Source organism: Neovison vison, chromosome 5 (genome assembly GCF_020171115.1).
Source record: "Neovison vison isolate M4711 chromosome 5, ASM_NN_V1, whole genome shotgun sequence".
In the NCBI taxonomy this organism is placed as follows: Eukaryota; Metazoa; Chordata; class Mammalia; order Carnivora; family Mustelidae; genus Neogale; species Neogale vison.
In genome coordinates this window covers 2,170,726-2,198,718 of record NC_058095.1, presented here as the reverse complement: position 1 = coordinate 2,198,718, position 27,993 = coordinate 2,170,726, and the positions used below count along the sequence as shown (strand labels likewise).

The 27,993-nt window shown below is 51.9% G+C and overlaps 1 protein-coding gene across 4 annotated transcripts in view; it reads left to right on the top strand.

The window, feature by feature from the left end:
- Nucleotides 1-27,993, top strand: part of RNF213 (ring finger protein 213) — a 105,879-nt gene that overhangs the window by 59,592 nt on the left and 18,294 nt on the right. For all 4 annotated transcript variants that reach the window (XM_044247263.1, XM_044247260.1, XM_044247262.1 and 1 more), the window contains exons 29-50: nt 21-3,614; nt 5,221-5,357; nt 5,747-5,842; nt 6,881-6,999; nt 7,989-8,108; nt 8,619-8,764; nt 8,962-9,103; nt 9,195-9,333; nt 11,220-11,411; nt 12,374-12,519; nt 14,494-14,648; nt 16,473-16,691; nt 17,010-17,191; nt 17,821-17,941; nt 22,772-22,872; nt 22,986-23,168; nt 24,078-24,247; nt 24,347-24,446; nt 25,656-25,767; nt 26,317-26,527; nt 26,765-26,955; nt 27,847-27,969. In XM_044247263.1, the coding sequence (XP_044103198.1) occupies nt 21-3,614; nt 5,221-5,357; nt 5,747-5,842; nt 6,881-6,999; nt 7,989-8,108; nt 8,619-8,764; nt 8,962-9,103; nt 9,195-9,333; nt 11,220-11,411; nt 12,374-12,519; nt 14,494-14,648; nt 16,473-16,691; nt 17,010-17,191; nt 17,821-17,941; nt 22,772-22,872; nt 22,986-23,168; nt 24,078-24,247; nt 24,347-24,446; nt 25,656-25,767; nt 26,317-26,527; nt 26,765-26,955; nt 27,847-27,969 (6,699 nt within the window). The remainder of the gene's footprint in view (nt 1-20; nt 3,615-5,220; nt 5,358-5,746; nt 5,843-6,880; nt 7,000-7,988; nt 8,109-8,618; nt 8,765-8,961; nt 9,104-9,194; nt 9,334-11,219; nt 11,412-12,373; nt 12,520-14,493; nt 14,649-16,472; nt 16,692-17,009; nt 17,192-17,820; nt 17,942-22,771; nt 22,873-22,985; nt 23,169-24,077; nt 24,248-24,346; nt 24,447-25,655; nt 25,768-26,316; nt 26,528-26,764; nt 26,956-27,846; nt 27,970-27,993) is intronic.

Here is a 27,993-nt window from a genome sequence, read left to right as displayed (position 1 = left end):
TTTGTGTCTCCCCTTTCTAGAGTACACACACCCCCCACTTCAGTTTTCTCGATATCTTCCCAAGAGTCACCTGCCGGCCTCCCAAAGAAGTGATCAACATGGAACTGAATCCCGAAGAGAGCTACAGTGATCCAGGGATGGATCAGAAAGTGTTCCGCAGTGAGACTTTCCAGAGGCCTTATCAGTATTTGAAACGGTTCCATGAGAAACAAAACCTAGACATGTTTCAGTACCAGAAAGGCTCTGTGGAAGGCACTCCTGGGGAATGCCTCCAGTATTTCCTGATTTACTGCGGGTTGATAGATCCGTCCTGGGCCGAGCTACGGAACTTTGCTGGGTTCCTGAATTATCAGCTCAGAGATTGTGAGGCCTCCCTCTTCTGCGACCCACGCTTGATTGGAGACACACTGCAAGGCTTCAAGAACTTTGTGGTCACCTTCATGATCTTCATGGCAAGAGATTTTGCCACACCGACACTTCATACGTCCGATCAGAGCCCTGGGACGAACATAGTCACCATGGATGGGGTGCCCGAAGAAGACCTAGCCCCTTTCACTCTCCGGAAGAGGTGGGAGTCAGAGCCTCACCCGTACGTGTTCTTCAATGGTGACCACACATCCATGACATTCATGGGCTTCCACATCGAGCCCAATAGGAGTGGCGGCCTTGATGCCATCGACCTCTCCAGTGGGAGAGTGATCAAGAAAGATGTCATGGGGATGGAACTGTACCGGGGGCTATTGCTTCAGAGGGTGCCCTTCAATGTTGACTTTGATAAGCTTCCGAGACTTGAGAAACTTGCAAAGCTCTGCCTGGTGTTGGGGATCCAGTGGCTCGTGGACCCTGATGAAACCTATGAGCTCACAATGGACAATATGCTGAAGATCCTTGCCATCGAGATGCGGTTCCGGTGTGGGATCCCTGTCATCATCATGGGAGAGACTGGCTGCGGGAAGACCAGGCTCATTAAATTCCTCAGTGACCTGCGACGTGCGGGCACCAAAGCTGAAACCATGAAGCTGGTCAAGGTCCACGGAGGAACCACTGCAGAGATGATCTACTCCAAAGTGCGGGAGGCAGAGAAACTTGCTATGTACAATAAGGACCACCATCAGCTGGACACTATCTTGTTCTTCGATGAAGCCAATACGACAGAAGCCATAAGCTGTATCAAGGAAGTCCTATGTGATCGTACAGTGGGCGGCCAGCCCCTAGCCAAAGACTCGGGCCTGCATATCATAGCGGCCTGCAACCCTTACCGGAAGCACTCACAGGAGATGATCTGCCGCTTGGAGTCGGCCGGTTTGGGATACAGGGTCAGTGCAGAGGACACGGTGGAGAGGCTCGGCTCCATCCCCCTGAGGCAGCTGGTGTACCGAGTGCATGCTCTGCCGCCCAGCCTGATCCCGCTGGTGTGGGATTTCGGACAGCTGAACAACGCCGCCGAAAAGCTCTACATCCTGCAGATTGTGCAGAGGCTGGTGGATGCCATCAGTTTAGATGAAGACGAGACTCGTGTGATCACAGAAGTGCTCTCCGCCTCTCAGGCTTTCATGAGGACGAGAGTGAACGAGTGCAGCTTTGTCAGCCTCAGGGACGTGGAGCGCTGTGTCAAAGTGTTCCGATGGTTTTACGACCACAGTGTGATGCTCCTGCCAAAGCTGGAGTCCTTTCTCCCACAGTCCAGCGTGGAGAGAGATCCTGTCCTCTGGTCCCTGGTGCTGGCCCTCGGGGTGTGCTATCACGCCTCTTTAGAAGAGAAGGAATCGTTCTGGAGAGCCATTTGCAGTCTCTTTCCAGAACCATATAACGACAGCAAGATTGTTCTGGAGGAGATCGCTCAAACACAGAGTCTTTTTCTAAATGGTGTGTCTTTAAGGAAAACCATCGCTAGGAACTTGGCTTTGAAGGAGAATGTCTTCATGATGGTTATCTGCATTGAGCTGAAGATTCCCCTCTTCCTGGTGGGGAAGCCCGGCAGCTCCAAATCTCTTGCCAAGACCATTGTGGCAGATGCCATGCAAGGCCCGGCAGCTCACTCGGACCTCTTCCGGAACCTGAAGCAGGTCCATCTGGTGTCATTCCAGTGCAGCCCACACTCTACTCCTCAAGGAATCATAAGCACCTTCAGGCAGTGTGCCCGCTTCCAGCAGGGAAAGGACCTACAGCAGTACGTTTCTGTGGTGGTGTTGGATGAGGTTGGACTGGCAGAAGATTCACCTAAAATGCCCTTGAAGACTCTGCACCCCCTGTTGGAATATGGGTGCATTGAAGACGATCCTGCCCCCCACAAAAAGGTTGGCTTCATAGGCATCTCCAATTGGGCCCTGGACCCTGCCAAGATGAACCGGGGTATTTTTGTGTCCCGTGGCAGTCCCAACAAGAAAGAGCTCATAGAGAGCGCCAAGGGGATTTGCTCCTCAGAGCCCCTAGTTCAACAAAGAGTCCAAGGCTACTTTGCACCCTTTGCCAGAGCCTATGAAACAGTGTGTGAGAAGCAAGACAAGGAATTCTTTGGGCTCCGTGACTACTATAGCCTCATCAAAATGGTCTTTGCCAAGGCAAAATCTTCTAATAATGCGCCCTCCCCACGGGATATTGCGCAGGCTGTCCTTCGGAACTTCAGTGGCAAAGATGACATCCACGCTCTGGACATTTTTACAGCCAGTTTGCCTGAGGCAAAGTGCTCAGAAGAAGTCAGCAGCATGCAGCTGATCCGGGAGAACATGTACAGTGACCTTCAGAAGGCGTCGGGCAAGGAGCTGGACGGCTCGGAGTCCCGCTACCTGCTTGTGCTGACCAGAAACTACGCAGCCCTGCAGGTCCTGCAGCAGACGCTCTTTAAGGAGGACCGGCAGCCAGAGATCATTTTTGGTTCCAGCTTTCCCAGGGACCAGGAGTACACCCAGGTCTGCAGAAATATCAACCGAGTGAAGATCTGCATGGAAACAGGCAAGATGGTGGTGCTGCTCAACCTGCAGAGCCTGTACGAGAGCCTCTACGACGCACTCAATCAGTACTACGTCTACCTCGGAGGCCAGAAGTACGTGGACCTTGGTCTGGGGACCCATCGGGTCAAATGTCGGGTTCACCCAGACTTCCGCTTGATAGTCATTGAAGAGAAAGACGTTGTCTACAAACATTTTCCCATCCCTCTCATTAACCGGCTGGAGAAACACTATCTGGATATCAACACTGTTTTGGAGAGATGGCAGAAAAACATCGTGGAGGAGCTCAAGAGCTGGGTGGAGAGATTTGCAGATGTGAAAGCAGACCTTTTTGTAGCCGAACACAAGTACAGCCCTTCGGAAGTCTTCATCGGCTACCACCCGGACGCGTGCGCCTCTGTGGTGCTCCAGGTCACCGAGAGGCTGGGGCCCAGCATTTTGACTGATGAACTGTACCAGAAGGTGTCTGAGGAGGCCAAGTTGATTCTGCTGGGTTGTGCCACGCCAGACGCCGTGATTCGGCTGGGAGCTACCTCCCTGGGCCTGTTCGCCGCACAGTCCCTGTCTCGAGAATACTACCACAGGCAGCAGCATAACTGCTTTGCAGACTTCCTTCAGGCCCAGCTTCGCACAGCGGATCTGGGGCACCGTGTCACCTTCACAGAGGTGATGATAATTTTATCTTTGTTTTCTTTCCGAGGCCTTGCATCCCTAGTTTGTAGGATTCTTTTCTAGTCAGTGTACAGGATTTATAAAATTTACGTGTTTGGACTTTAGTTTCTCTCCGTTAAGTGCAAAGAAACCCAGACGCTCACAAAAATTCAGTCCGTGCAGGTTTGGAGGGCCTGCTTCTGTGCAGAGCTCTGTGGTGATTGTAGCATTGTGTCCAGTGCCCACTTCAACTAACGAAGTGACGTGAGGGCACCAAGGATATAAAAATGCGTCGGCACCGTTCTTGGCCTTGGTCCTCATGCAGTGTAAGACTCATGAACGTGTGCCGTTGGCATCATACCACAGGGCTATCTGTAGGGGCAGAATGGAGCAATGCACATCAGGGTATGAGGTCAGAGGACCCTCCAGCCAACTGTGAAATGCGGCTGAGGAAGTGTTATGGGTAGAGGTCCCTACTGGAGCAAAAGTATCAAGGTGCGGCCCAGTGCCATCTGTGCAGGAAACCAGGAACTGGCTGCTATGTAGTGTGGAGCTCGAGGGTGCAGGGGCCAAGAGTTGGGGATGACATGGCCCTGCAGAGCCTTCATGGAGGGTCCTCTCCGCGGTGCTGATGAGGTGGGTCTGCTGTCGAGAGGGCAGAGAGAGAGAGGAATGCATATGGAGATGTGTCTGGTTGCCTGGGAGAGGGAGAAGGCCTGATAAAAGACTATCACAGGAAGGACAGGTAGGGAGGCTGCTGAACCAGTTTAAAGTAGAGCCGCTGGTAGATGGAGCTGGGAGATAGCACGTGACCTGGCAGAGCTACTGACTGGTGCCATCTGGGGGCTCTGGAAGACGAAGGGCTCTAGGGACTTCCAAGTCATCCAAGGAAGACTTCCTGCGTCTTCCTTGGATGACTGGAGGTTTGGTTTATTACAAACCAGGAATGAGCAACAAATATCGGTGGTAAATTCCATTCGGGACAGACTCTGCTGCCTCTGTGGGATTCAGGCAGACTCGTCTGTCATGCAGGTGGACATGGGAATCAGAAGCTCAGTGGCAGGGCCGGCCTGGAGTTGGGTGTTCCGGAGCTTATTGGGACTGCCACGGGACACAAAAATACCCCGGTTCATCTATGCATGCCCATAAGGAGTGTTTTGGTTTGCTCTGGGTGGGGGCGGGGGGCGGTGATCCAGGGTTACAGAAAAATTGGTCATAACTTGGGGGCAGAAAGGGCCCCAGCCAGCTGCACTCCATCCGGAAGTATACAGAAGACTAGGGTGAGAGGAATGGCCTTTGTGTTGAGCCCTAAGGGGTCCTCCGAACTTCTCGGAGGGGCCAGACAGGAAGAGACACTGGAGTCCAAGGAGATTTGAAGGCACCTGGTGATAGGTTGAGTCTTCGCTCTGTTACCTTTGGATCCTGTAGGTTCTGTATGCCTCACCACTGCCTCATTTTTCAAAACTCCTCTGGGTTTGGATACTTTTCTATGTGTGTACCAACTGCACAGTGATGCTGAGCCCATAGAAGATATTTGCTCAGCAGCCTCCCGTTTCTAAACCAGCAAACCCACAGCCTCCCTTGAATTCTAGCCAATAACTAGCATTTCCTGACTTTGCAGATCACCACTTTCTCCAGGCTGCTCACCAGCCATGACTGTGAAATTTTGGAATCAGAAGTAACAGACGGAGCTCTGAGGCCCACGATCCTGTTCCTGCAGCAGTTTGATACCGAGAGCTCATTCCTGGGAAAAGTCCAGTGAGACTCCCCCTTCCCTCTCCGTCCCTCCCCCCTCAGCTCCGAAGGCTTTCTGCTTCACGTGCCTGACTGCAGGGGCCACCAGCGCCATTGCCAGCCCTGGTTAGCGAACACCGAGGACACGCGATGGAGAAGAACGGTGTCCCGTTCTCCCTGTGTCCCCTTTGTCTGTCCTGCCTTCTGCATAGGCATCCTTCTCAGAAGCCAGCGCCTTTTGTCTCATTAGGGAAGCATTTACTGGGATTTATGCACTCTCCACTGGCTTCTCTGTCCACATAGAGGGGGACCCCACCTGAGTGATTCCCACCAATAAATTCCTTCATATTTCCCATCACCACAGGAGTTTTATCACCCGTTGTTTAGGACGGGCAATTTCTTTTTCCTTTCAGAAACTGCTTAACTAACACAGCCAGATGCAAAATCCTTATTATTCAAACGGATTTCGAAGACGGAGTCAGCAGTGCTCAGCTTATCGCTTCAGCTAAGTAAGTTTTTGTTGTTTTTCTCAGAAACTACCCAGAAAACCCAAATTTCCTTCAGGAGTTCCTAAAGAGTTTCTTCCTTGAAAACAGTATAGTATTAGAATACACAAGGAAACAAAAATAGAACGGCTCTCGCTTTTCATTCCCCAAAGATATGGGCTAGAGAAAAGACTAAAACAAGACAAAAATGGTAAAATGCCAAGAGGTGTAAATAGTAGATTATTAGCCAGATATAAAAGAATATCCTCGGAACACATTGTCTGCAGACATGTCTCAGTAGTTATTATAGTTAAATTATGCCACTTGAATATACCGCAAGTTCAAGAGCCATCAGTATGTAAAAGCTTCTGTTTATATTTATTGGGCTTTTTTATGGTATTAGTATATCAGAACTCGGGTACTGTGTTCTCTTACTACTTTAGTTAGGGGAAAGTGATTTCTGGGCCTTTGAAGGCTTTGGAAGCCGTATTCCATAGCATGTTTGTGGGTTCACAGAACCTGTATCTCAGGATAGAAAGCCCAGCCCATCTCACCCTGAGCAGCCTCAGAGCAGGCCCATCGACGGTTGTAGGACACAACTCCTGGTCCATAGGGACATGGCACTTCAAAGCAGAGGGACACGGGAATGGGGAAGAAAATGTTCCTGGTGATACAGAGCTTGCCCTCTTCTCACGAGAGGAAACAGTGAGCATGAGGTTATAAAATTTACCTAGGGCGCCTGAGTGGCTCAGTCGGTGAAGTGTCTGCCTTGCACTCAGGTCATGATCTCGGGGTTGTGGGATCAAGTCCTGCATCGGGCTCCCTGCTCGGTGGGGAGCCTGCTATTCCCTCTTCCTCTGCTGCTCCCCCTGCTTATGGTCAGTCTCTCTCTCTGTCAAATAAATAAAGTCTTAAAAAAAAAATTTATAGCTAAAAAGACACAGGATCAAATGCGACCATAGGTAGGACACTCTTCAGCCACTTCACGACTTTGGTTTTGTTTATTTGCTTGTTCTTTGTTTTGTTTTTTGAGTTGTTTTGTCTTTGTTTGTTTTAAAATAGGTATTCTTCCATAAATGAAATCAACAAGCTACAAGGCAATAAGGACCGCATCTTGGTCTATTTTATCACCAAACTGTCCCGGATGGGAAGTGGAACATCCTACGTGGGATTCCATGGAGGTAGGATGAAAAATGTTACTGAAAATGCTTATTTAGGTCACGTCTGAGTTTTTCCTAATTTGGTCCCATGGTGTACAAGTCTAGAATTAGAACATTGATATTAGTCTCAGCAATACTCGTTTTGGATTCGATGAGATTTCTTACCAGTGGTTACCGCAGGAAACACTTGTGTCTGGACTTGCTTCCCCAGCCTCTGGCTGCCCCTTCATAGACCGGTAGATCGCCATTTGCTTAGCCTCTGTGGGACCTCACCTTGCGTAATACGGACGACCCAGAAGATCCTCCCAGCTGGCACTGTTTCAGAAGCACTGCCACTTTATGCCTGTTTCTGGAGGGAGCAAAATAGGATCTTAAACCTCTTTCTGTCTCCCTTATTCTTCTGAGAATTAAACCAACTAATGTTAAGAAAATTGGTATTTAAGAAATTGACAAATAACAGGGGCGCCTGGGTGGCTCAGTGGGTTAAGCCGCTGCCTTCGGCTCAGGTCATGATCTCAGGGTCCTGGGATCGAGTCCCACATCGGGCTCTCTGCTCAGCGGGGAGCCTGCTTCTCTCTCTCTCTCTCTGTCTGCCTCTCTGTCTACTTGTGATTTCTCTCTGTCAAATAAATAAATAAAATCTTTAAAAAAAAAAAAAAGAAATTGACAAATAACAGCTTGGGGAATGGGAAGCAAGTCTTGCCAGTTTCCCACACTCTTTACTAACTGTGATGCAGCAGGTATGGTACAAAATGGAAAATATTCAAGAACCTTCAGTTATCCTTTACAAAAAGGCAGTTCTCTTCGTTCTTAGGACCAGTGTTCATGTTTTGGTCATCGGCATAGATGCAGGTGGTTTCTGTGTGGGTTCCAGGCTTTGGGCGTCAGGTACAAATCATTGAGCAGAATGTATTGAAACGTCAGGCCCTGTGGTGTGTCCCTGCTTGTGGCTGACAAGAGGACACCAGGAAAGGCATGAGGAGACTCTAGATGGCTTTTACCCCCCACAGGACTGTGGCAGTCTGTGCACATTGACGATCTCCGGAAGTCCACAGTCATGGTTTCAGATGTGACTAAGTTGCAGGATGTGGCCATCAGCCAGCTCTTTAAGCCAGAAGAGAACCCTGAGTGTAAGTCGGCAAAAAGCCTTTGGGGATGTAGGTAGGACAGCAGGAGTGGTGGCCAGGGGTGCAGAGGTGCGGGGAGCTGCACTGCTGTCCCGTGAGGGCCAGGCTGTGCCCTTGTGCCCGTTGCGCCTGCCCCTGGCAGGGACAAGTCCACAGGCAACACCTGCTCCTTCCCAGGACCAGGCACTAGTCAGGAGTCCCACATGGCAAAGCAGGTCTTCATGGACGCAGCAGGCTGTGAAGCCGGGATGGGGGGCAGAGGGAGTCTCTGCCATGTGTCACACTCTGGTCACCGGGGCCACATGTCAGCTATGCTGTGGATGCGGATGGGAACCATGGACGGGAACAAGTGTTGCCGCTGGTGGACCGCACAGACGAGGCTGCTTAGAGGCAGCCTGTATGCTCTGCAGCCTCTCCTATGGGGCCTGCAGTGGGGCGAGGGGCCGGGAGGCCTATGGGGAGAGTCTGTGTGCCACTCCCGTCCCCATTGGTTTCACTATGCTTCTTTTGCAGCGGAGACGAGGTACGGGGCTGGAGACAGCCAGAAGGAGGCAGAGGAAACCCAGGCTGCCAGGTCAGGGGAGACAGCAGAGGCAGGTTTGGAAACAGAAGGCTCTGAGACACTGGGCGGCACATGTGCTAAGCGAGGCAGGAGTGAGGTAAGTTCTGGCTCTTTGTTCTTGGGCCTCCCAGAAGGCCAGGCTATCCCGCAGGCAGCCTCCTTCTGCTCCCCTCTGGAGTCGAGGCCCACAACCAGGGCAGGGCTCCCCATGGCGGAGTCCCCCCGCAGTGGCCCTCTGGGGATGGCGGTGGTGTGGGGCCAGGAGACCTTACCATCCCCGCTGCCCGCACGCAGATCCTGGACACCAGCAGCCTGCTGCAGAGCTGCATCCAGGGTGCCGTGGGCATGCTCAGGGACCCGCAGGAGGGCCGCCCGCGCGGCATGCGGAGAGTGGAGATTCTTCTCCAGCTGTTGAACGAGGACGACGTGGAGAAAGGTACAGGGTCCTGGGGCCACACACCAGCAAGCTCCCCCTCAGGAGTGCCTGTGTGACACACCCAGGACACGGCCCCTCTGCCCTTCCACAGCTGCCTTCCTGCAGGCATGCAAGGCGCGCCTCTACGCCCTCCTCAAGCATCAGGAGGAAGAGAATTGTTTCAACACAAAGGAGTGGGTGTCGAGGGAAGCCTTGAATCAGGACGCCCTGCAGGAGGCAGGCACATTCAGGTACTGGGACGAAGGGCATTCGGGGGCCGTGATGTGATGGTGGGGCAGGAGCGCCCTGGCCATGATCGGCTTGGCCACCCACTTCTTCCTAGAGCTCCGAGCAGTTCGGAGTGGTCATGAGTTTCCTCCGAAAGATGCAGGGTGGCCGGGGTGGTGGTACATGGGATTTGCTAGACGCTTCTCTGCTTTTCCGCACGCTTACATTCTGTCCTCACAACAACAGCACCAGAACACCTGCTCTCGCGGGATGTAAACACTGGCCAGCGTGGCCGCCCATGGAGGCGGCTGCTGTTTGAGGCTGTGGAGGTGGTGATAGGCAGGGAGGGAAGAAACTGCTTGTCCCAGGCCTGAGGTTTGGTTGAAGTTACGTAATAATCCTAGGCATCCGACCCGGGAGTGTTCATTCAGTGGCCATGGTCCTTTTTCTGTAAAACCTGACCGTTTTTCAGCACCAAGTGAGACAACCCATGTTGTGGAGAGAGGTGGGATGTTGTGGGTTCCCCCAAGAAAGTTTCGGTGGGTGGGGGTTTCTGCTTCCGTTTTCTTCTTCAGTTACCCTTAGCGTCTTTCCTACTTACACTTTCTGAGTGAGGAATTGTAGAAGATCACATATGAACCTAGATCCTTTCCCTCGTTCACTCCTTACAGTACTACTAAGCACTTAACTTCGCATTAATACTCCTTGAAATCTGTGTTTTGGGTACACACTTGGCAGGTGTTCCAAGCAGTGCCCACGTGGCCCCACTTCTGATTGCTCTGCTGTTGGCTGTGGCATTGGGGCTGGCCCAGCTCTTAGCAGGCACCGGTGCTCTCCGAACACACCTTCGTGGAGTGGTCAGGACCACACCTGTAGCCCCCTTATGTCTGCCGTCAGGCGGGCTCCAGAGCCTGCTAGCCCGCTCCCACAATCTCTACGCCCGTCTCTCTTTACCATCCACGTACTCGGGACCTATGTCGTTTGCCCTCTTGGGATTAAAATCCAAGGTGTAACAGTCCTGGTTGTTCCTGATGTCTGAGGTCTGCATGCCTGTCCAGAGACACCTACCTGTGTGCCCTACAGCCAGCTTCCAGCTGTCACCCTGCGGCCTGCTACCCTTCCCCGCTGTGCACACGTTTCCCTTCAGTCAAGTGCTCTCTGATCATCAGCATGATTTGTTTCCTCAGTAGATGCTTGTGAATTCTTGCTCGCGAATTCAGGAAGGAAATCATCTTTCTTTCTTCTTTTCAAAATGGGATTGAATTGGTCTCCCCGACATGAACGAGCCGGTAACAGATGTCTTACACTGGGTTACAGAGTTTGTGATCGTGTATAAACATTGTGATAACAGCGAAGGACAGCGTAGTTCGTAGAAACGGAGAAGTGTCCCTCTGGACATAGAAACACTCAGCCATCAGCAAGAGTTACCTTCTGGAGAAACAGCTACTTTCCTGTTTCCCTTGACCTGGAACACATTTATTTTGCCTTGTGCTTTATTATATTCTCTCTATAACTTTTTTTTTTTAGAGTAAAATTTATTTTTTCCCCAAATGCATATGGTCCCTCTTCTTGTAGAGCCTAGACGACATGCCCTGCGAAATTAGCTGTATGACAGGGTTCAACAAGTGCTACTTGGCCTTTTTAGGGAGCTGATGACCACTTATTCCATGTAGAATTAAGGTATATTCTGGTCCTGCCTCCAAGCCTAGACATTTCTATCTTTGAGTTTTTCTTCAAGTACTTACAGACAATGGCAGTCTGCATTTACTGCTCTAGCCGTAGTATGGAATCGGGAGACCAGATGCGTTGTTCCGGCCTAGAAGGAACCGAATGTCCGAAGGAGGCATGACTCCTGCAGCACTCTGTGCTCACGGAGCTGGAATGACATCTCCTCTCCCCTGCACTGCAGGCAGACCCTGTGGAAGCGGGTCCAAGGTGTGGTGACCCCTCTCCTGGCGAGCATGGTCTCCGTCCTGGACAGAGACAGCAATCTCGAGATACTGACCAGGCCAGACTCTCCTTCGTGGACAAGAGATCTTTGGATGTTTATTTTCCGGGACATGAAGCTTCTGAACATTCCTCTTGTGACAAATGTTACGAGGTAAATAGGAGAGTTTCATTTTGTGGAAAGGGAAAAAAATCGTAATGCGGGAAAAGACAAAGCATAGGTTTCCATTTTGGAATCACATTTTTTTTTTTTTAAGATTTTATTTTTACATACTCTCTATACACAGTGTGGGGCTCGAACTCACAACCCCAAGATCAAGAGTCACACAGTCTATCAATGGAACCAGCCAGGTGCCTCTGAATCACATTTATTTTAAATGCGGCCTCCTTTTGCAGCCTGTGGGTGATGGTTTTGCAGTAACAAATGGGAGTTCCGGAAAGTTCTGAGACATCCTGGTTTCATTCCCCTTCCTAATTTCCTCACTTCCAGAGCACCCAGCACAGATAGAATTTCCAGCTTCAGCTTTGTCTACACCCGTGAAGCCGCGCTTCAGAGAGCTGTTTGATGTGTGCGGCTCTGCCGGTCCCTCATTCCACGGCACGACCCACATGGCCCACCCCGGGCCTGCTTTTACATAGCTCATTCTCAACAGGCCTCCCAAGAGCTTCCTCTTGGATTTCGGGGGCTTCCATTCCATTCGAGGGCAAATAAAGAGTCTACGAGTGACTGGGGTTTTGGATCTCCAGTGGGAACGCTTATTTAGAAAACAAGACGCTGTGGACTGTGATGGAAAGGGTCGCCTTGGACAGGCCATGTTCTCCATGCATAGGGGGAGGGCGAGGGTAGGTCCAGGCACAGCAGACGTTGGGTAGCCTGCTTGACTCTTCCTGGCCTTGGTGCGTTTCTGTTTGTCTGTGAGGCAGAGGTAATCTGTGGACGTCCTGGGTTCCTCTGCAACAGAAGCCCTGAGCTGTGAAGTGGACCAGCAGGCTGCCTCTGAGGCTTTGTAGGTGCACCTGCCATTGAGCATGGAGAGGAACTGGCAGCGGTGTGGGTCTCCTGCTTTGAGCAACTACTCACTGATCCCGTCCTTTGTCCTCCTCTGCCCGACTCAGGTTTAAAAGTGAGATACCCTACATCACAGTGCAGAACAGTATGAGCCCTCCTGAGGGTGTGGCCAGTGACGTCCCATTCAGCTGGAGAATCAAAGACTATCTGGAGGAGCTGAGGGTCCAGGCTCAGTACATCACTGGAGCTGAAGGTGAGCCAGGGAAACAGGACATGCTGACTCGCCGTCATAAGTGGGTCATCCCTGTTTGGAGGCTTCTGGATAACTAGGGTGCCAGCACTCAGGAGATGTCCCTAGGTGAGCCTTTCCCAACAGTATCAGCGACCAGAGTGGAATCAGCTCCTCCAAACTGAGCGGTCAGTGTCCTAAACCACAGGGCTCTTTGCTCTGCCCTCACAGGCCGAGCAGCTTGGCCATAAGTGTCCCAGGAAATCTGGGGATAGTGCATGATTTTGCAAAAGTCATCTTCATACATGAGATGGTCTTTTCAAAGTTTACTTATGGTATTGCCTTTGAAAAAAACTGGTCAAGGGGCACCTGGGTGGCTCAGTCAGTTAAGTATTTGCTCTCAGCTTAGATTACAATACCAGGGTCTTGGGATTGAGTCCCACACCAGGTTTCCTGCTCACCGGGGAGTCTGCTTCTTTCTCTGTCTCTCTCTACCACAGCCCGCTCCTCCCCATAGCTCATTCTCTTTCTCTCTCTTTCTCTCAAATATAAATAAAAACCTTTAAAAAAAAAAAAAGTCAGGGGGCGCCTGGGTGGCTCAGTGGGTTAAAGCCTCTGCCTTCGGCTCAGGTCATGATCCCAGGATCCTGGGATCGAGCCCTGTATCGGGCTCTCTGCTCAGCGGGGAGCCTGCTTCCTCCTCCCTGTCTCTCTGCCTGCCTCTCTGCTTACTTGTGATCTCTGTCTGTCAAAATAAATAAATAAAATATTTAAAAAAAAAGTCAGGACACTTGGGTGGCTAGTCATAAGCGTCTGCCAGGGTCCTGGGATCAAGTCCTGTGTTGGGCTCTCTGTTCAGTGGGGAGCCTCCTTCTCTCTCTGCCTTCCGTTCTTCCTGCTTTTGTTGTCTCTCTCTCTTTTTCTCTTTGACAATAAATAAAAATCTTCAGAAAATTGGGACGCCTGGGTGGCGCAGTTGGTTGGACGACTGCCTTCGGCTCAGGGCGTGATCCTGGAGTCCCAGGATCGAGTCCCACATCAGGCTCCCAGCTCCATGGGGAGTCTGCTTCGCTCTCTGACCTTCTCCTCGCTCATGCTCTCTCTCACTGTCTCTCTCTCAAATAAATAAATAAAATCTTTTAAAAAGAAAAAAAATCTTCAGAAAATAGCAAAAAAGGGGGGGTTAAATACTTGACACGTTACTTATCTGGGTACACATTCTGCCACTTGCTCTGAGCAAACGGAAGCAGACTCTATCCTGAGGAAAGAGTATTTCTTTTTTTCGAGGCCATGTCCTAACTGAACCTGCTTTCCTGTGATAGCATGTGAACTAGGGGCCAGCGCTCTTGCACAAGAGGCAGATCTCTCTGGTGTCAGCAGCATGTGACCCCAGCCCCTGAAGAGCAGCCCACTTACTCCTGACCCACTTGGGTCCTGGGGTTCCTGAGGCACATTATGATGCTGGCCATAGAGCCTGGTTGCTTTCAGTCGTTTTATCCACTTGGAGCTAGCTCAGCTGTTTGTGACAAATCTAACCTTTGTTTCCGGTACTCCACTGGGAAAACATCTAAAATGTCAAAAAACATCTTTTTTTTTTTTTTTTTTAAAGATTTATTTATTTATTTATTTGACAGAGAGAGATCACAGTAGGCAGAGAGGCAGGCAGAGAGAGGGGAAGGGAAGCAGGCCCCTGCTGAGCACAGAGCCCGATGCGGGACTCGATCCCAGGACTCTGAGATCATGACCTGAGCCGAAGGCAGCGGCCCAACCCACTGAGCCACCCAGGCACCCTAAAACGTCAAAAAACATCTTAAATGAAAGCACCGTCAGATCCTGCCACTTGCTCCCCGCTGCTGAGAGCCGGCGTTCAGCAGAGCCTTACCCGCCGCTGCGGTTTGCAGCGCGGCCCTTCCCCAGGAGACGCGGCAGTTCCTGAACGCAGGGCCAGAGCCACACCGCACGTTCTTCCTCCAGACCCTTCTTGGCTCTCCTCCGCAGGAACGTCGAAGAAGTTAGTGGAAATCTTTCAGCAGACCCCGCTGGGCAGGTTTCTTGCTCAGCTCAGTGCGGAACAGCAGCGGGAACTGTTTCTGTGCTACATGAAGGACTTCCTCCTCTTGACGATGAGGGTGTCCACTCGGGAAGAACTGGCGGTAAGTGCTGGTCTCGGACGGGGTGGTGGTGGTGTCACACAACAGGGGTGAGCCGTTCTTCCACTGCTGAGTGTGCTTTGACCCTCAGCACCCCACCAAGGTCCCCAAACCACGGGCTGTTCATTAACACGAAGAACACCTCTAATTTTCCCTTTAACGCCTTGCTTTTAAATGTGGAGTTTCTCTTGAAAAAAATTAGGTGTATTTAACTGACCATTATAGGCAATAATAGTAATGGAAATTTTAGTGGACATTATGATACTTCTGACAACTGAAGGATTTCAAACTTAAGTACATAAAAAATGAAAGTGGCAAATTTGAGGAGAACATATTTAAAACCAGCATGATTAAGGGTTAATTAAATATTCTTGGGAATCCTGGGGCATCCAGCTGGCTCAGTCAGTGGAATGTGCAACTCTTGATCTCAGGGTTGTGAGTTTGAGCCCCATGTTGGGTGTACAGATTACTTAAATATACGAAATAAAAGTGGGGACCTGGGTGGCTCAGTCGGTTAAGTGTCTGACTCTTGATCTCAGCTTAGTTCTTGATCTCAGGGTCCTGAGTTCAGGCCCCACACTATGCTCCAAACCAGGCATACAGCCTACTTAAAAAAATAACGTGAAATAAAATATCCTTAGGAATCAATAAGAAAGTCTCCGTGGGGCACCTGGGTGGCTCAGTCAGTTAAGTGTCTGCCTTTGCCTCATGTCGTGATCCTGAAGTTCTAGGGTGGCAGGGGTGGGGGCTTGCGGGAAGGGTCTGAGGGAAAGGGAGAGAGTCCTGAGCAGGCTCACCCCTGAATGCGGAGCCCAACACAGGGTTTGATCTCATAACCCTGAGATCACGAGCTGAGCCTGAATTAGGAGTCAGATGCTTAATCAGCTGAGCCACCCAGGAGCCCCAGAAGGTCTCCTAATTTTAAAAAATTGATGAAAGTTATATAAAGCAGGAATTAACAGAATAATTATGCAGAGATCTAGAAACATTAGAAATACTGACCAGCCTCACTGGTAAGTCAATAGAACGTGAGTGGCTTTTAGATAGTGCTTTTGCCTGCCCAAGTGGCGGGACTGGTTTGTGACAAGGCCAGATGCTCTTCTGTTGCTGACAGGGCTGAGAACAAGCATGTGCTTCCGGAAAGGCCTAGAGGATGGATCGGGAACCGTAAACTCTGACCTGGTGTTTATGTCCCACAAGCGTTACCAGATGAGGACGTACATTTTATCCATAGGAATGTTCTTTCCAGCTTTGCTCTTTTCTTTAAAAAAATAAATAAAGATTTTATTTATTTATTTGACAGAGAAAGAGACAGTGAGATAGGGAGCACACGCAGGGGGACTAGGAGAGGGAGAAGCAGGCTTCCCACTGAGCAGGGAGCCCGAAGCAGGACTCGATCCCAGGACTTTGGGATCATGACCTGAGCTGAAGGCAGACACTTAACAACTGAGCCCATCCTTCTTAAAGTGAAAAAAATAGAAACAATTTAATTGTCCATCATAAAAGGTCAGGCAAATTCAATTACAGCCATCTCATTGATTATTGTAATTGGCGCACACATTAACGACGGTCAGAAATGTTCATAATGTGAGATTAAGTGGGGGAAAATCAGAAATACCATGGTTGTGATTTGAAGACAAAACGGGGGCAGGATTTGGATATAAATTGACCAGAAGAGGTGACCAAAAAGTGCCCAGGGATAGTAACTGTGCGTGGTTTTTAAAGTTCTCTTTTGTCATTTCTGAGCAGTTCAAATTTTCCACTGTGAAAATACATCTTTTCTTTGCACTTGACAAATGTTCACTGAAAGGTTGTTTCTCATCCCAGGTTTTGCAGGCGGCACTGGGGTCCTGCGTCAATCAAGAGCAAGCAGAGAGGCCAGAGGCCGAGGTCTCCTTACCATGGGTGCACCTCATTTACCAGCGCTTCAGGGGCCGGCTGCAGAACTTGTCCAGGATCTTGACTATCTTCCCCCAGATTCTACAAGTACTATTTTACAACACAACAGAAGGCACATGGAATGTCAGATTGGACGGACATGAGCTGGTATGGCCCCTCGTGGGGACAGTTTGTGTTCAGAGTCAGGGCTTGGCCTTCCTGGAGCAGGTGGGTTGTGTTCTGCGGCCGCCCGGGATGGGAAAGCCCGGGACCTGTGTTCTGTGCGGTGTGCCCGGGTAAGGTAGAGATGTGAGGAACACATCTGCCTCCTGCCTCCTAGGTCCCAGGACGAGAAAAGATAAGGCTCCAAGCCTAGAACACGAGAACACACTGGGGTCACGGCCTGGACCTCTGGACTTAGCACTTAGAGCAGTGACAAGGGGTGGCGGTGCTCCTGCGTCAGGGGCTTGTTCTCTGTTCCCCCAGACTCTGGATGCACTGGCAGCAGTGGCCTGCACAGAGCTGCTGACGAGGGATGTCCTGCAGCCCAGTCCTCAGGCGTGGCTGCAGATGGTGAAGAATCTGACCGTGCCACTGGACCTCCTGGGCTCTGACGGGTACCTGCGGAGCTGCGGGAGGCTGGCCACAGGCGTCATCAGGGAGGTCAGGTGAGACCAGCAGCCCGGCCCCCACCCCGTCCTTCCCCATGTGCTCGCCTGCAACCAGCTGGGACCCGGGCACGTGGGGCTCTCTTGCCACAAAAAGGGGTCCTCTCGTCACTTTCACCACATCATGTCTGCTGAGCCTTCTTCCATGCCAGGCCTCAGGCTGATGCTGGAGACGCAGAGAGGGAGAACGCATCCAGGGAGCGCTGGGGGTGCAGGCAGCACAGAAAGGGGAGCAGATGCTTGAGGCTTCACGGGAGAAATGCTGGCAGAAGGGAGCAGTGGGAAGGGGCCCCAGACAGGACAACGGGGACCAGCAGGCAGAGGAGAGGGGCAAGCAGTTAGGCTAGGCTTCCCAGCAGGGTAGGTCCTATGCTGGCCTTCCAGAGAGAGGCAGTGCTCACATGGCACAGACTGTGGATAGGATGTGGCCCCCTGTGGCCCCTCTACTCTGCGAATCTGTAGGAGGGCGTGAGGCACATGGAGGTGGCTGGGGGTCGGGAGCATGCAGCAAAGGGCTCCTCTCTGAGTCTTTCATCTGCCCTCACCCCACCCCTTTGTGGGATCCTCCCCCACCCCGGCATCTCAGATACTGTTGTCCAAGCCCAGGGAGTGACAGCCGTCTCTTACAGAACCCACTGGAACCACATTTACCCCGTGGCTCTTTTCGTGGAACATGTGCTGCTAGGGGTCGAGAGCCAGATTCCTGAGCTGCAGGCACTGGTGACTGACTACGTCTTCCTGCTGAACAAGGTGAGTGCTCGGGCCGGGCCCGCTCAGCCGGCAGCATACACGTGCCTCCTTCCAGGATGCAGGACCCCAAGACGTCATCGGACATTCATCCACAGGGTGATACATTCGTTTCCGGCTGAGGGTCGTTCCTGGGAGTGCAGAGGAGGGTGATTTCATCACTCTGGCCACGATGTCTGTCGTGTGCACGTGTCTGCCTCTTGTGGGCGCCAGTCCGGTTCCCCAGCAGGAGTGGAAGGGACTCGGGCTGAGACAGGAAAAATGCTCTGGAAGCTGGGACGGCCGAGGTGGGGGCCTTAGACCTGCCCAGCCCAGCAGTCTGGCCCCTCGCGAAGCCAGGTTTTCAGCCAGGCCACTGGGCTCTGGGCTTCCAAGCAGTGGGTGAACGGAGGGAACAGGAAACCCTGGGGCCTCTGCCACCTGACACCCTTCATAAAGTTAGCGACTCCAGTTCAGTGCCCTGTGCCCATGCGCTCAGCACCGATGGCCGTTCAGCAAACGATGGCCTCCGCCTTAGCTACCCCTGGAGCCTTGCATAAATACGTCTCACAGTTGTAGCTGTCCAGGCTCTCACGTGCAGGGGCACGCTCCACGGAGGCTGACATGGACACCAGGAGCCAGTCTCCTTCTCGGGGACCAGAGTATCAGTGGCAGAACAAAACGAAAGCCTGTTTCTCTTATGGTCCTGTAAGCGTGAGCAGTCCGGGGTGGTGGCAAGCCCCCGTCAGGTGCCCCCGCCCCTCTGACTTGTCCCCTTGTCCTCACTACACAACCTCCACCTTGTCATCTGAGAAGGCTTTTCTTGCTGTCGTGTACTACAGGACACGACACATGGCCCTTTTTGAGAGCACAGGTGAGAGTAAGTTCACAGCACGGGGGGTCATAGCTCACCGTCCTGAACGCAGTCATAGCCTCGCCTGGCTGCGGAGCGGTGGTGGGGGACACCTCGGGCAATGTAGTCATATGTCCAGGCAGACCTAGAGGTTCTTTTGATAGAAAAGTGGAGAAAGAACTCTAGAAAAAGCTGGCGCTCGGCAACCTGGGGTCCAACTTGGCCAACTTGACCAACTTGGCCAAAGACAGTTTCCATGGCCCAGTTGAGACCTTTCTCCTGTGGAAAGAAGTACAGCCCAGCCACAAAGCTCAGGTCACAAAGCTCAGGGCGAGCCCTTCCCATCTCAGCTCTGCCCGAAGGCCACAGGCACAGGAGGGTCTACCTACAGCCTGATTGCCCCAGAGTTATGCCCGGAGGAAAGGGCAAGAGCCTCACTCTGCCAAGTGTCTAGGCCTTGACTGGCAGCAGGGCACCCAATTCGATTTGCTTTTCTCCCTTCCTTCCTCCCTCTTTCCAAAAAAAAAAGAAGAAAAAAAAAATTGGGCGCCTAAGTGGCTCAGTTGTTAAGCGTCTGCCTTAGGCTCAGGTTATGATCCCGGGGTCCTGGGTTCTAGCCCTGCACTGGGCTCCCTGCCCAGCAAGAGGCCTGATTCTCCTTCTCCACTCCTCCTGCTTGTGTTCCCTCTCTTGCTTTGTCTCTCTATATCAAATACATAAAATCTTTAAAAAACAAAACAAAAAAAAGACAAGGACTCATGATACCCTTCTTCCCACACAGAGGCCAGCTGTGGCCTCTCTCCGGTCCCTGCCCAGTCCCTGGCCACAGGCCCCAGGGCTTGCTCCAACCTTCCAGCCAGTGCCGTGTGGCTCCTAATGGCCAGGTGACCGGTGAGCCAAAAGAGAAGTTGTAGGTCCCCGCACGCCGGTATGCACACACGTGCAGGCTTTTGCAGACTAGGTATGTGGGGAGGTATATAGGGCAATGAATGACGTCACCCCAGGACTTACTGGGTTTCTGGATTATTTCTTCCCAGTCAGATCCGGGTGTGAATGACCAGAGCCAGAGGTCTTCTCTCACACATTTTCTCATTTTTATGGCCTCATGCTCTCCTTGTCCCCTCCAAAGCCAGCCTTGAGGCCGCTCACAACAAGAGGCCAGAGGGGGAAGCATTGCTGCAAGGCTGGCTCCCATCATCCAGCTAGGAAGGAAGTGTTAACCGGGCAAGGCCTGGGGTCCCGACTCCTCTTCCGCTGGGGCCGTCTTTGAGAGCCGCCGCTTGGTTAGCCTGCGCCAGCAGCTGGCAGGGCCTCCCACAGGACTTCAGCAAAAGCTGCAGAAAGATGGGTGTTCTGTTTCTGATCAAAAGGATGGGTGGATGCATGGATAGATGGATGGACAGATGGACAGTTGTAGGTAGGGAGCTAGATTCTCTTGCCCTGTGACCTGCCTCTCACGGAGTCACACGGGACAGTCTTCCCAGATGTTGTGTGCTGATCTTAAAGCCAGTGGCTTCCTAGTCTGAAACGTCCCCGTCCTTACCAACAACCATCCGACCACTAGACCGCTGCTCTTTCTTCACTGTGGTAAGATACACGTCACATGAAATGCATCTTTTTTGAGCATCTTTAGGTGCATGGATTAGTGACATCAAGCATATTCACACTGTGGTCACACTGTCTGTCTCCAGAACTCGCTTGTCTTGGGAGACTGAAGCACTGTCCCCATGAAACACTGATCCCCCCTCCCTCCTCCCAGCCCTGGTGCCCACCATCCCACTGTCTGCCGCGTTGATCTGATGACTCTAGGGACCTCACACAGGTGGAATCCCCCAGTGCTTGTCTTTTTGTGAGTGGCTGGCTTCACAGTGGCCTCCAGGTCCATCCATGTGGCAGGCGTCAGATGTCCTTCCTGTCTAAGCCTGAGTAATGTCCGCCGTGCGTGTGGACCACGTTCCGTTCATCCGTCCGTCCACCAGTAGACGTTCAGGGAGTCTCCACCTTTAGGCAACAGGGAGTAACGTGTGCGAGTATCTAAGCCCAGGCTTTCGACTCTTTCGGGGATCTGCATGGAAGTGGAATTGCTGGTCATATGGAGAGTCTGTGTTCACTTTTTGGGGAACCGCAGAATGGTTTTCCCCAGTGGCCACAGCATTGCACTCCTGCCGGCCGCGCTCCAGGTCTCTGGTGTCTCCACATCCTCGCCAGCACTTGCTGTGTTTCCGTGGTTTGGTGTGTGATGGCCGTCCTAGAGGGTGGGAGGTGGCATCTTATAGTGGCTTTGATTTGCTTCTCCCTGGTAACCAGTGACCTTGAGCATGTTCCTATGTGCTTGTGGCCCATTTGTGCATCGTCTTTGGAGAGAAGTCTTTTTAAATCCTTTGGTCCCTTGTGAATTAGGATATTGCTGAACAAATCAAATTTAGCGGGGTATTAAAAACATATTTAAGGGAACCTGGGTGGCTCAGTCAGTTGGGTATCTGCCTTTGGCTTGGATTGTGGTCCCAGAGTCCGGGGATCGAGCCCTGCATTGGGCTCCCTGCTCAGGGAGGAGTCTGCTTCTCCCTCCGCCGCTCCCCCGGCTCATGCTTTCTCTTTCTCTCGCTCACTCTCAGATAAGTAAATAAAATATTTTTTAAAAAACCACATTATCATTTCAAAGTGAAATTAATCCTGGGAATTCAAAGAGAGCTCAAACATCATAAAATCATAAATGTTATCAGCTATGTAGCAAATTAAAAGTGAAACCTTAAAAGCCCATTTCAGAAGGTACAGAAAAAGAATTTAATACAATCTATAATTTGGAAAAAAAGTTACTTCTGGCAGACCGGGACGAGAAAGGGAGTCTCTTTATGGCAATAATGCCCAAGGGCATGTAAAATATAAAGCGATCTATTGCAAACATCATGCCTGAGCCCCAAATTCCAGAAGCGCACGCAGCACACCCATTGTATTGTGTCACTGGAGATGTATGTTTCCTAGAATCCGTTGCTTCCCCTTCTAAATATGTGTCGTAGAGAAACTTCCCACTGGTGTACTCAGGAAGACACATGGAAGGATACTGGGCGCAGAACTGTAATTGCAGAACAAAGGGAACATTCTAGATGCCCATTAACCAGAAAACAAGTAACTGGCGTATCCGCCAGTGTGCGCCATACAGCAGCTAACGTGAGTCATCTGGCCCTTCGGACAGCGTGACCTCACTGATGCGAAGGCTGGAAACGTTCAGAGCGGTACCACGGTCTTTATGCACGTGTGCAAATGTAGTGGATGTGGGAATTTAGGAAGGTGGTCCTCTGTGGGAAGGGGAGGAGGGCTGTGTTTTCAGAACGGACATAAGAAGTTACAGCTATGTCTGGGATGTTTTGTTTCTTTAAAAAATAACCTAAAACAAATATTCCAAAAATGACAAGATTTCTTAAAGCTAGGTCATGGTTACACAGACTGTCATTATATTATCATTTAAAGTTTGAAATGTCTCGGAACGCCTGGGTGGCTTTGTCAGTAAAGCGTCTGCCTTTGGCTTAGGTCATAATCTCTGGTTCCGGAGATCAAGCCCTGCTTCGGGCTCCCTGCTTGGCAGGGAGCCTGCTTCTCCCTCTCCTTCTGCCTCTCCCCTCTGCCCATGCTCTTGCACTTTCCCTCTGTCTCTGTCTTAAATAATTAAAAATTTTTAAAAAGACATTAAATAAGTTGAAGTTTTAATGATCTCCTAGTGGAGAAGTGTGAACCTGAGAAAGAGGAAGAGGGCAGAATCGGAAGTGGCCAATCACATCCTCCCCCCAAATGCAGCATAATGAGAACGGGCATTCAAAGCCAAAGAAACTGCTAGAAACAGAAAGGCCTTGCTCTACAGGCTGACCTGATGGTCCCACAGCCCAGCAGCCAGGGGGTACCTGAGGTGTGCCCTGGGTTGCCCGGGGAAAGTGGTCTTGCCTGGATAACCTTTGCCCTTACTCATGGCTTGTCATCCTCCTGGTCATTGCCCCTCTCTCCATCAGAATCTGCAGGATGACTCCAACATCAAGACATATGGGCCTTTTGTCGCAGTGATGCGTACTCTACGTGAGTGCAAGGACCAGGCCAGCAAGACCCTTGCCAGGTGAGACCCTTGGTTGGAGATCACTGTGGTGGGGAGCGCTGCGTGAGGGAGGTCTGGAGCTGCCCGTGGCCACCTTCTCTGCTTCAGAGCTGGTGCCTCTCCATGGATTCTAGGGTTGAGATCCAGCCATGCCCCATCTGCCTGGGGGACGCCCAGGATCCAGTCTGCCTGCCCTGTGACCATGTGTTCTGCTTGAGCTGCGTCAAGTCCTGTCTCACCCTAGGGCAGATGAGATGCCCCTATTGTTTAACAGACTTGCCGGAAGACTACTCTCTAGCTGTGTCCCAGGAGCACAGGTGAATCACCCTTTCTCTTCCTGTCTTCCCTCTTTTGGCAAGTATATAAACTTCAGAAACATAAACTTATTAACCTACTTATTAATATAAACTCTATTGGGGCGCCTGGGTGGCTCTGTGGGTTAAAGCCTCTGCCTTCGGTTCAGGTCATGATCCCAGGGTCCTGGGATCGAGCCCCGCATTGGACTCTCTGCTCAACAGGGAGCTGCTTCCTCCTGTCTGTCTCTGTCAGCCTCTCGGCCTGCTTGTGATCTCTGTCTGTCAAATAAATAAAATCTTTTTAAAAATATATATGAACTGTATTAACCTTAACGAACCTGACTTTGGAGCACCATCCAGGAGAGGCTGCCACCTTCATAGACCCCTAGTGTCTCAAAATTATTCCCTCCACAAGACACCCCCAAGCGCAGAATTGGGAGACAACACAATTAGAGGAGATAAAGCAGAAAGTCCTCAATGAGGTAAAAGCATCGCAGGATACCCAGGGAGTTTAGGACACAGCCAGTTTGGCTCCAGAGACCTGAGGGCAAAGCTAGCTCCTGTCTGGCCGCGTTCTTCATAGCAGGCGTGAAAGCGAGCGGAGACTCTGTGGGCTCAGCGGCCTTCGGCTCCGCTGCAGCAGTGGCTCCCTGCCTCCTGAAAGGGGAGCACAAGGCCAGCACGGTGCGCGGGATCTTTGCAGACTTCAGGATGGAAGGGTATCACTGGCTTGTCCCGAGGGCCAAAGTGTTCCTGGAAAGAGACGAGTCTGCGCACAGTCAGACGGCTGTGCGCCCGCCTCCGTCAGTGTAAGGGGACGGTTGCATGTTTTTACTGAACAACACAGACGGCCGTGTAAGTCCCGAAGCGCCGCGCGTGCAGGAGCGCGCTGGGCAAGCCCATTCACCGTGTGTCCCAACCATCCCCAAGGGAGGCCGTCCGGAAACACGCCTATGTCCGGCGGCTGTGCAACAGCTTCTTCCTGGACCTGGTCTCCACCGTGTGCTTCAGAGACAACTCTCCACCACAGAAGGAGGTGATCGACGCTCTGCTCAGTTTACTCTTCATACAAAAGAAGCTCTTAAAAGACACTTCCCAAAGTAAGTCACTTGCTTCATGTAGACTTGAAAATCCACTTCCTTTTCTTGCTTCTTTATGGCTGATGGGAACACGAGCCTCCTCTCTCCCTCTGGTTTCAGGACACCGCGAGCACACCAAATCTCTGTCTCCGTTCGACGACGTTGTGGACAAGACCCCGGTCATACGCTCGGTGGTCCTGAAACTGCTGTTGAAATACAGGTGAGCGCAGCTAGCCTGGGCTTTGCTTCTAGAAAGCCTTGCCTCCTGCTTCCCTCCTATTGGCTGCTGCTTTTCTGCCAAGCATCCTTGGCTGAACTGGTAGGTAGTACACGGTCTCGGGTAGCGTTTCCGTGAGGGACTGCCTGTGCTGGTTCTGGAGCACTGGAGGGACTGTTCTGTGCTGGTTCTGCACTTCCCCCGTGGGCACGTGAGTTCATCATCCCCACAAGTGTCCTATTAGCAAGGACGAAGCAGATTTCAGAGAGGGGAGCGAGGTAGTGTGACGTGTGCGGGAACGTGGGCAGGAACGGGCAGTTCTGAGCCTCCTCACACAGCTGCCTAGTCCTGTGACCCGGGGGCTGCTGAGAATGTCCCCCTCGTCCTCGTGGTCCTGCATGCCACCGACATCTCGTTTCAGTGTTTCAGTTTCTCTGATCCTGTGAATGGACAGAGAAGTCCCTGTGGTGCCAGTACTCAGCCGTCTTGTAAAATTATGCTATTCTAGAACATTCTTAGGGAGCGGATCTGTGTTCAGAAGCTTCTTTCCGAGGACACTGTGTACACTTGGCCTGTGCTCTGACTTGACAGCATTCTTTGAGGTGACGACAAAATCAAGATGCTCCAAGAAATGCTCCGAAGGGGGCGCCTGGGTGGCTCAGTCGGTTGAGATCTGCCTTCAACTTAGGTCACGATCTCTGGATCCTGGGATCCAGCCCCGCATTGGGTTCCCTGCTCAGGAAGCCTGTTTCTCCAACTCTGCCTCCTGCTCCCTTTGCTTGTGCTCACTCTCTCTCTGTCAAATGAATACATAAAATCTTTAAAATAAATAAATAAACATTTTCAATAAGACGTTGTTAGGAACTGGCTGTACATATTTACGTGGTTATGTGTATATTTATATAGGGAGATGGAGATGGATAGGCAGGTAGGTAGAGAGATTCTGTCTCTCTTTCTCCTTTTTTTTTTTTTTTAAAGATTTTATTTATTTATTTGACAGAGAGAAATCACAAGTAGACGGAGAGGCAGGCAGAGAGAGAGAGGGAAGCAGGCTCCCTGCTGAGCAGAGAGCCCGATGCGGGACTCGATCCCAGGACCCTGAGATCATGACCTGAGCCGAAGGCAGCAGCTTAACCACTGAGCCACCCAGGCGCCCCTCTCTTTCTCCTTGATACGATGAGACCACCAGGTACCCTATTTTTCTTCCCGTAGCTTCCAAGAAGTAAAAGATTATATCCAGGCTTACTTGTTGCTGTTGGAGGAGAAGGCCCTGCTCGCTGAAGATAAAACCGAGCTGTACATCCTGTTCAGCAGCTGTCTGGAGGTGAGCACGCCGCACCTGCCCAGCACGACGCCCCCAAATACCCTGCACCATGTGGTTGACTCCATGGGAAAGGGTCTCTGGAAATTGGCAGGAGATGATTTTCATCAGGGAAAGGAACAGACGGGCTGTAGCGCATGCACACATGAGGGCTCCGCAGCCTGGTTGCTGCGCCTCGCGGCTGTGGGTCCTGCCACGCTTGGGCCTGGGCCAGAGAACAGAACTTGCCCCCCGACTTAACCGTGATCATCTCCAGCTGGCGAGCCTATGATGGCTTTTCATTTTTATTCTAACTTGTTACTTCCCAAAATTTTACCCGGGGTGTGAGAAAATTAGAACATAGGACATATTTTTTTTCCATACCTTTTCTCTATGCCTTCTTCTTGCCCCGTCCCATAAAAAAGTATATTCTCTTGCCGTGATTCAATAATTACCCTCAAACTTACGGCATTTCTGTCTTGTTCTCCACCGGCTCAGTGTGGAGATTTGGGAAGGTTGGGGGTGTGCTTGCTAAAAGGAACATCCTTTTTTCCCTGGTTCTTTGTCCCCTAGGATTCTCTGTACGAGAAGGCCAGCGGTCTGTCTGCCAGCGAGGAGCCGGCACACCTGCGGGAGGAAGGGGTCTTCCTGCAGACCTGCTTGTGGCGGCACAGCCTGGAGCCGGCCAGCGAGGCGTCCGTGGAGTACCTGCAGGAGACGGCCAGGGTCCGCCTGTGTCTCGACAGAGCATCCGACATCCTCAGCGAGCTTCAAGAGGGCTCAGGCAGGTCTCCTTCGGCACCTGTCTTTACCGCAGGCTTAGAGACCCCACGATTTAGACATTCGGGGCGTTCTCAGGGTGACCCCGGTCTGTACCACGTCCCTTTTCTCCGTGACTGGTTTGCTCGCTGTGAGCGCCTGGCGACGGGGGCGCGTGCCTTTGGCCTGACTCTGTGTCTCGGGCGGGCGGGCCACGGGTCTGCTCAGCCAGCGTGGCTCACCTCTCGCTCGGGCTCCGCAGAGCTGGCCGGGGAGAAGCTGCGCTTCCTGCAGCAGGTGGAGCGCTTCTGCAGGCAAGGGAGAAACGATTGGCACCGCGTGTACCTGGTGAGGAAGCTCGCCAGCCAGCGAGGGATGGAGTGGGTGCAGCGCCTCTGCGGACAGGGCCAGCCGGCGGCATGGCTGCTCCCCCAGGAGGCCGTGGTGCAGCAGGTGAGGACACCTGACCTCGCCCCCCACCCCCAGCACCATGGCTGCACTGGCCCCTTGTTTCTCCACTGTGGCACCCCGAGCTGGCCGCTGGGTGTGGGGGACAGTTTCTGCATGCTCTTCTGGCCTGTCACCTGCGGGCAGAAAGGCGTCTTTAAGGCTTCACTTCTATCTAGTTTGACGTGGGGAAAGCCCAAGAATGATTTGGTGGCTTTTGCTTTCGGCAAATTAAAAGCAACTCAGGTTGAAGCATCTGGGGGGCTCAGCTGGTTGGACATCTGCCTTCAACTCAGGTCAGGATGCTGGGGTCCTGGGATGGAGCCCTACATTCGGCACCCTGGTCAGCAGGGAGTCTGCTTCTCCCTTTGCCTCCGCCTCTGCCCCCTGCTCCTGTGATCTTTCTCTTTCTCTGGCAAATGAAATCTTCCAAAAAAGAAAGAAAAAAAGGAATTCAGCTTGCAGAAATCCTTTCTCTCTTCAGCAGACAGGAGGCACGAGAATGAGGATAATAGAACTGGAGCAGTTTAGGCTTGGGGGCCCCTCTCTAGTCCTTTCCTGGGGTTACAACAATTGCACTAAAATCCTGACTTTCTTTCTCCCTCCTGGTGGGAGCTGACAGTCCACATGCTTGTGGTCTGTCACTTGTGTCTGGTCTCTGCTCTCAGTGGAGACAGGACGCAGCGACAGGATCGCCCCTGCCTCCTCCCCCAGTTTCTCACCTGCTCACCCCTTCACTGGGCAAGGGGGAGGCGCCTCCCAACATAGTAGGGGACTGTCATGCCCAGGGCTGGGCCTCTGACACTTACCCAGTCCTTTACCTTTCCAGATGGTTCTTTGCTTGTGCTGCCCTCGTCCCTCCCCTGTGATTAACCTGTGCGTTCCTGGGCTTTGCAGGAGGATCATGCAAGCCAGGTGGATCCGTACCTCGTGCACGGTGACGAGTATAAGGCTCTTCGGGACGCGGTGGGCAGAGCTGTGCTCGAGTGCAAGCCCTTGGCTGCTGTGGCTGGTCCGATGGTACGACAGCCCCCAAGGCTCCTT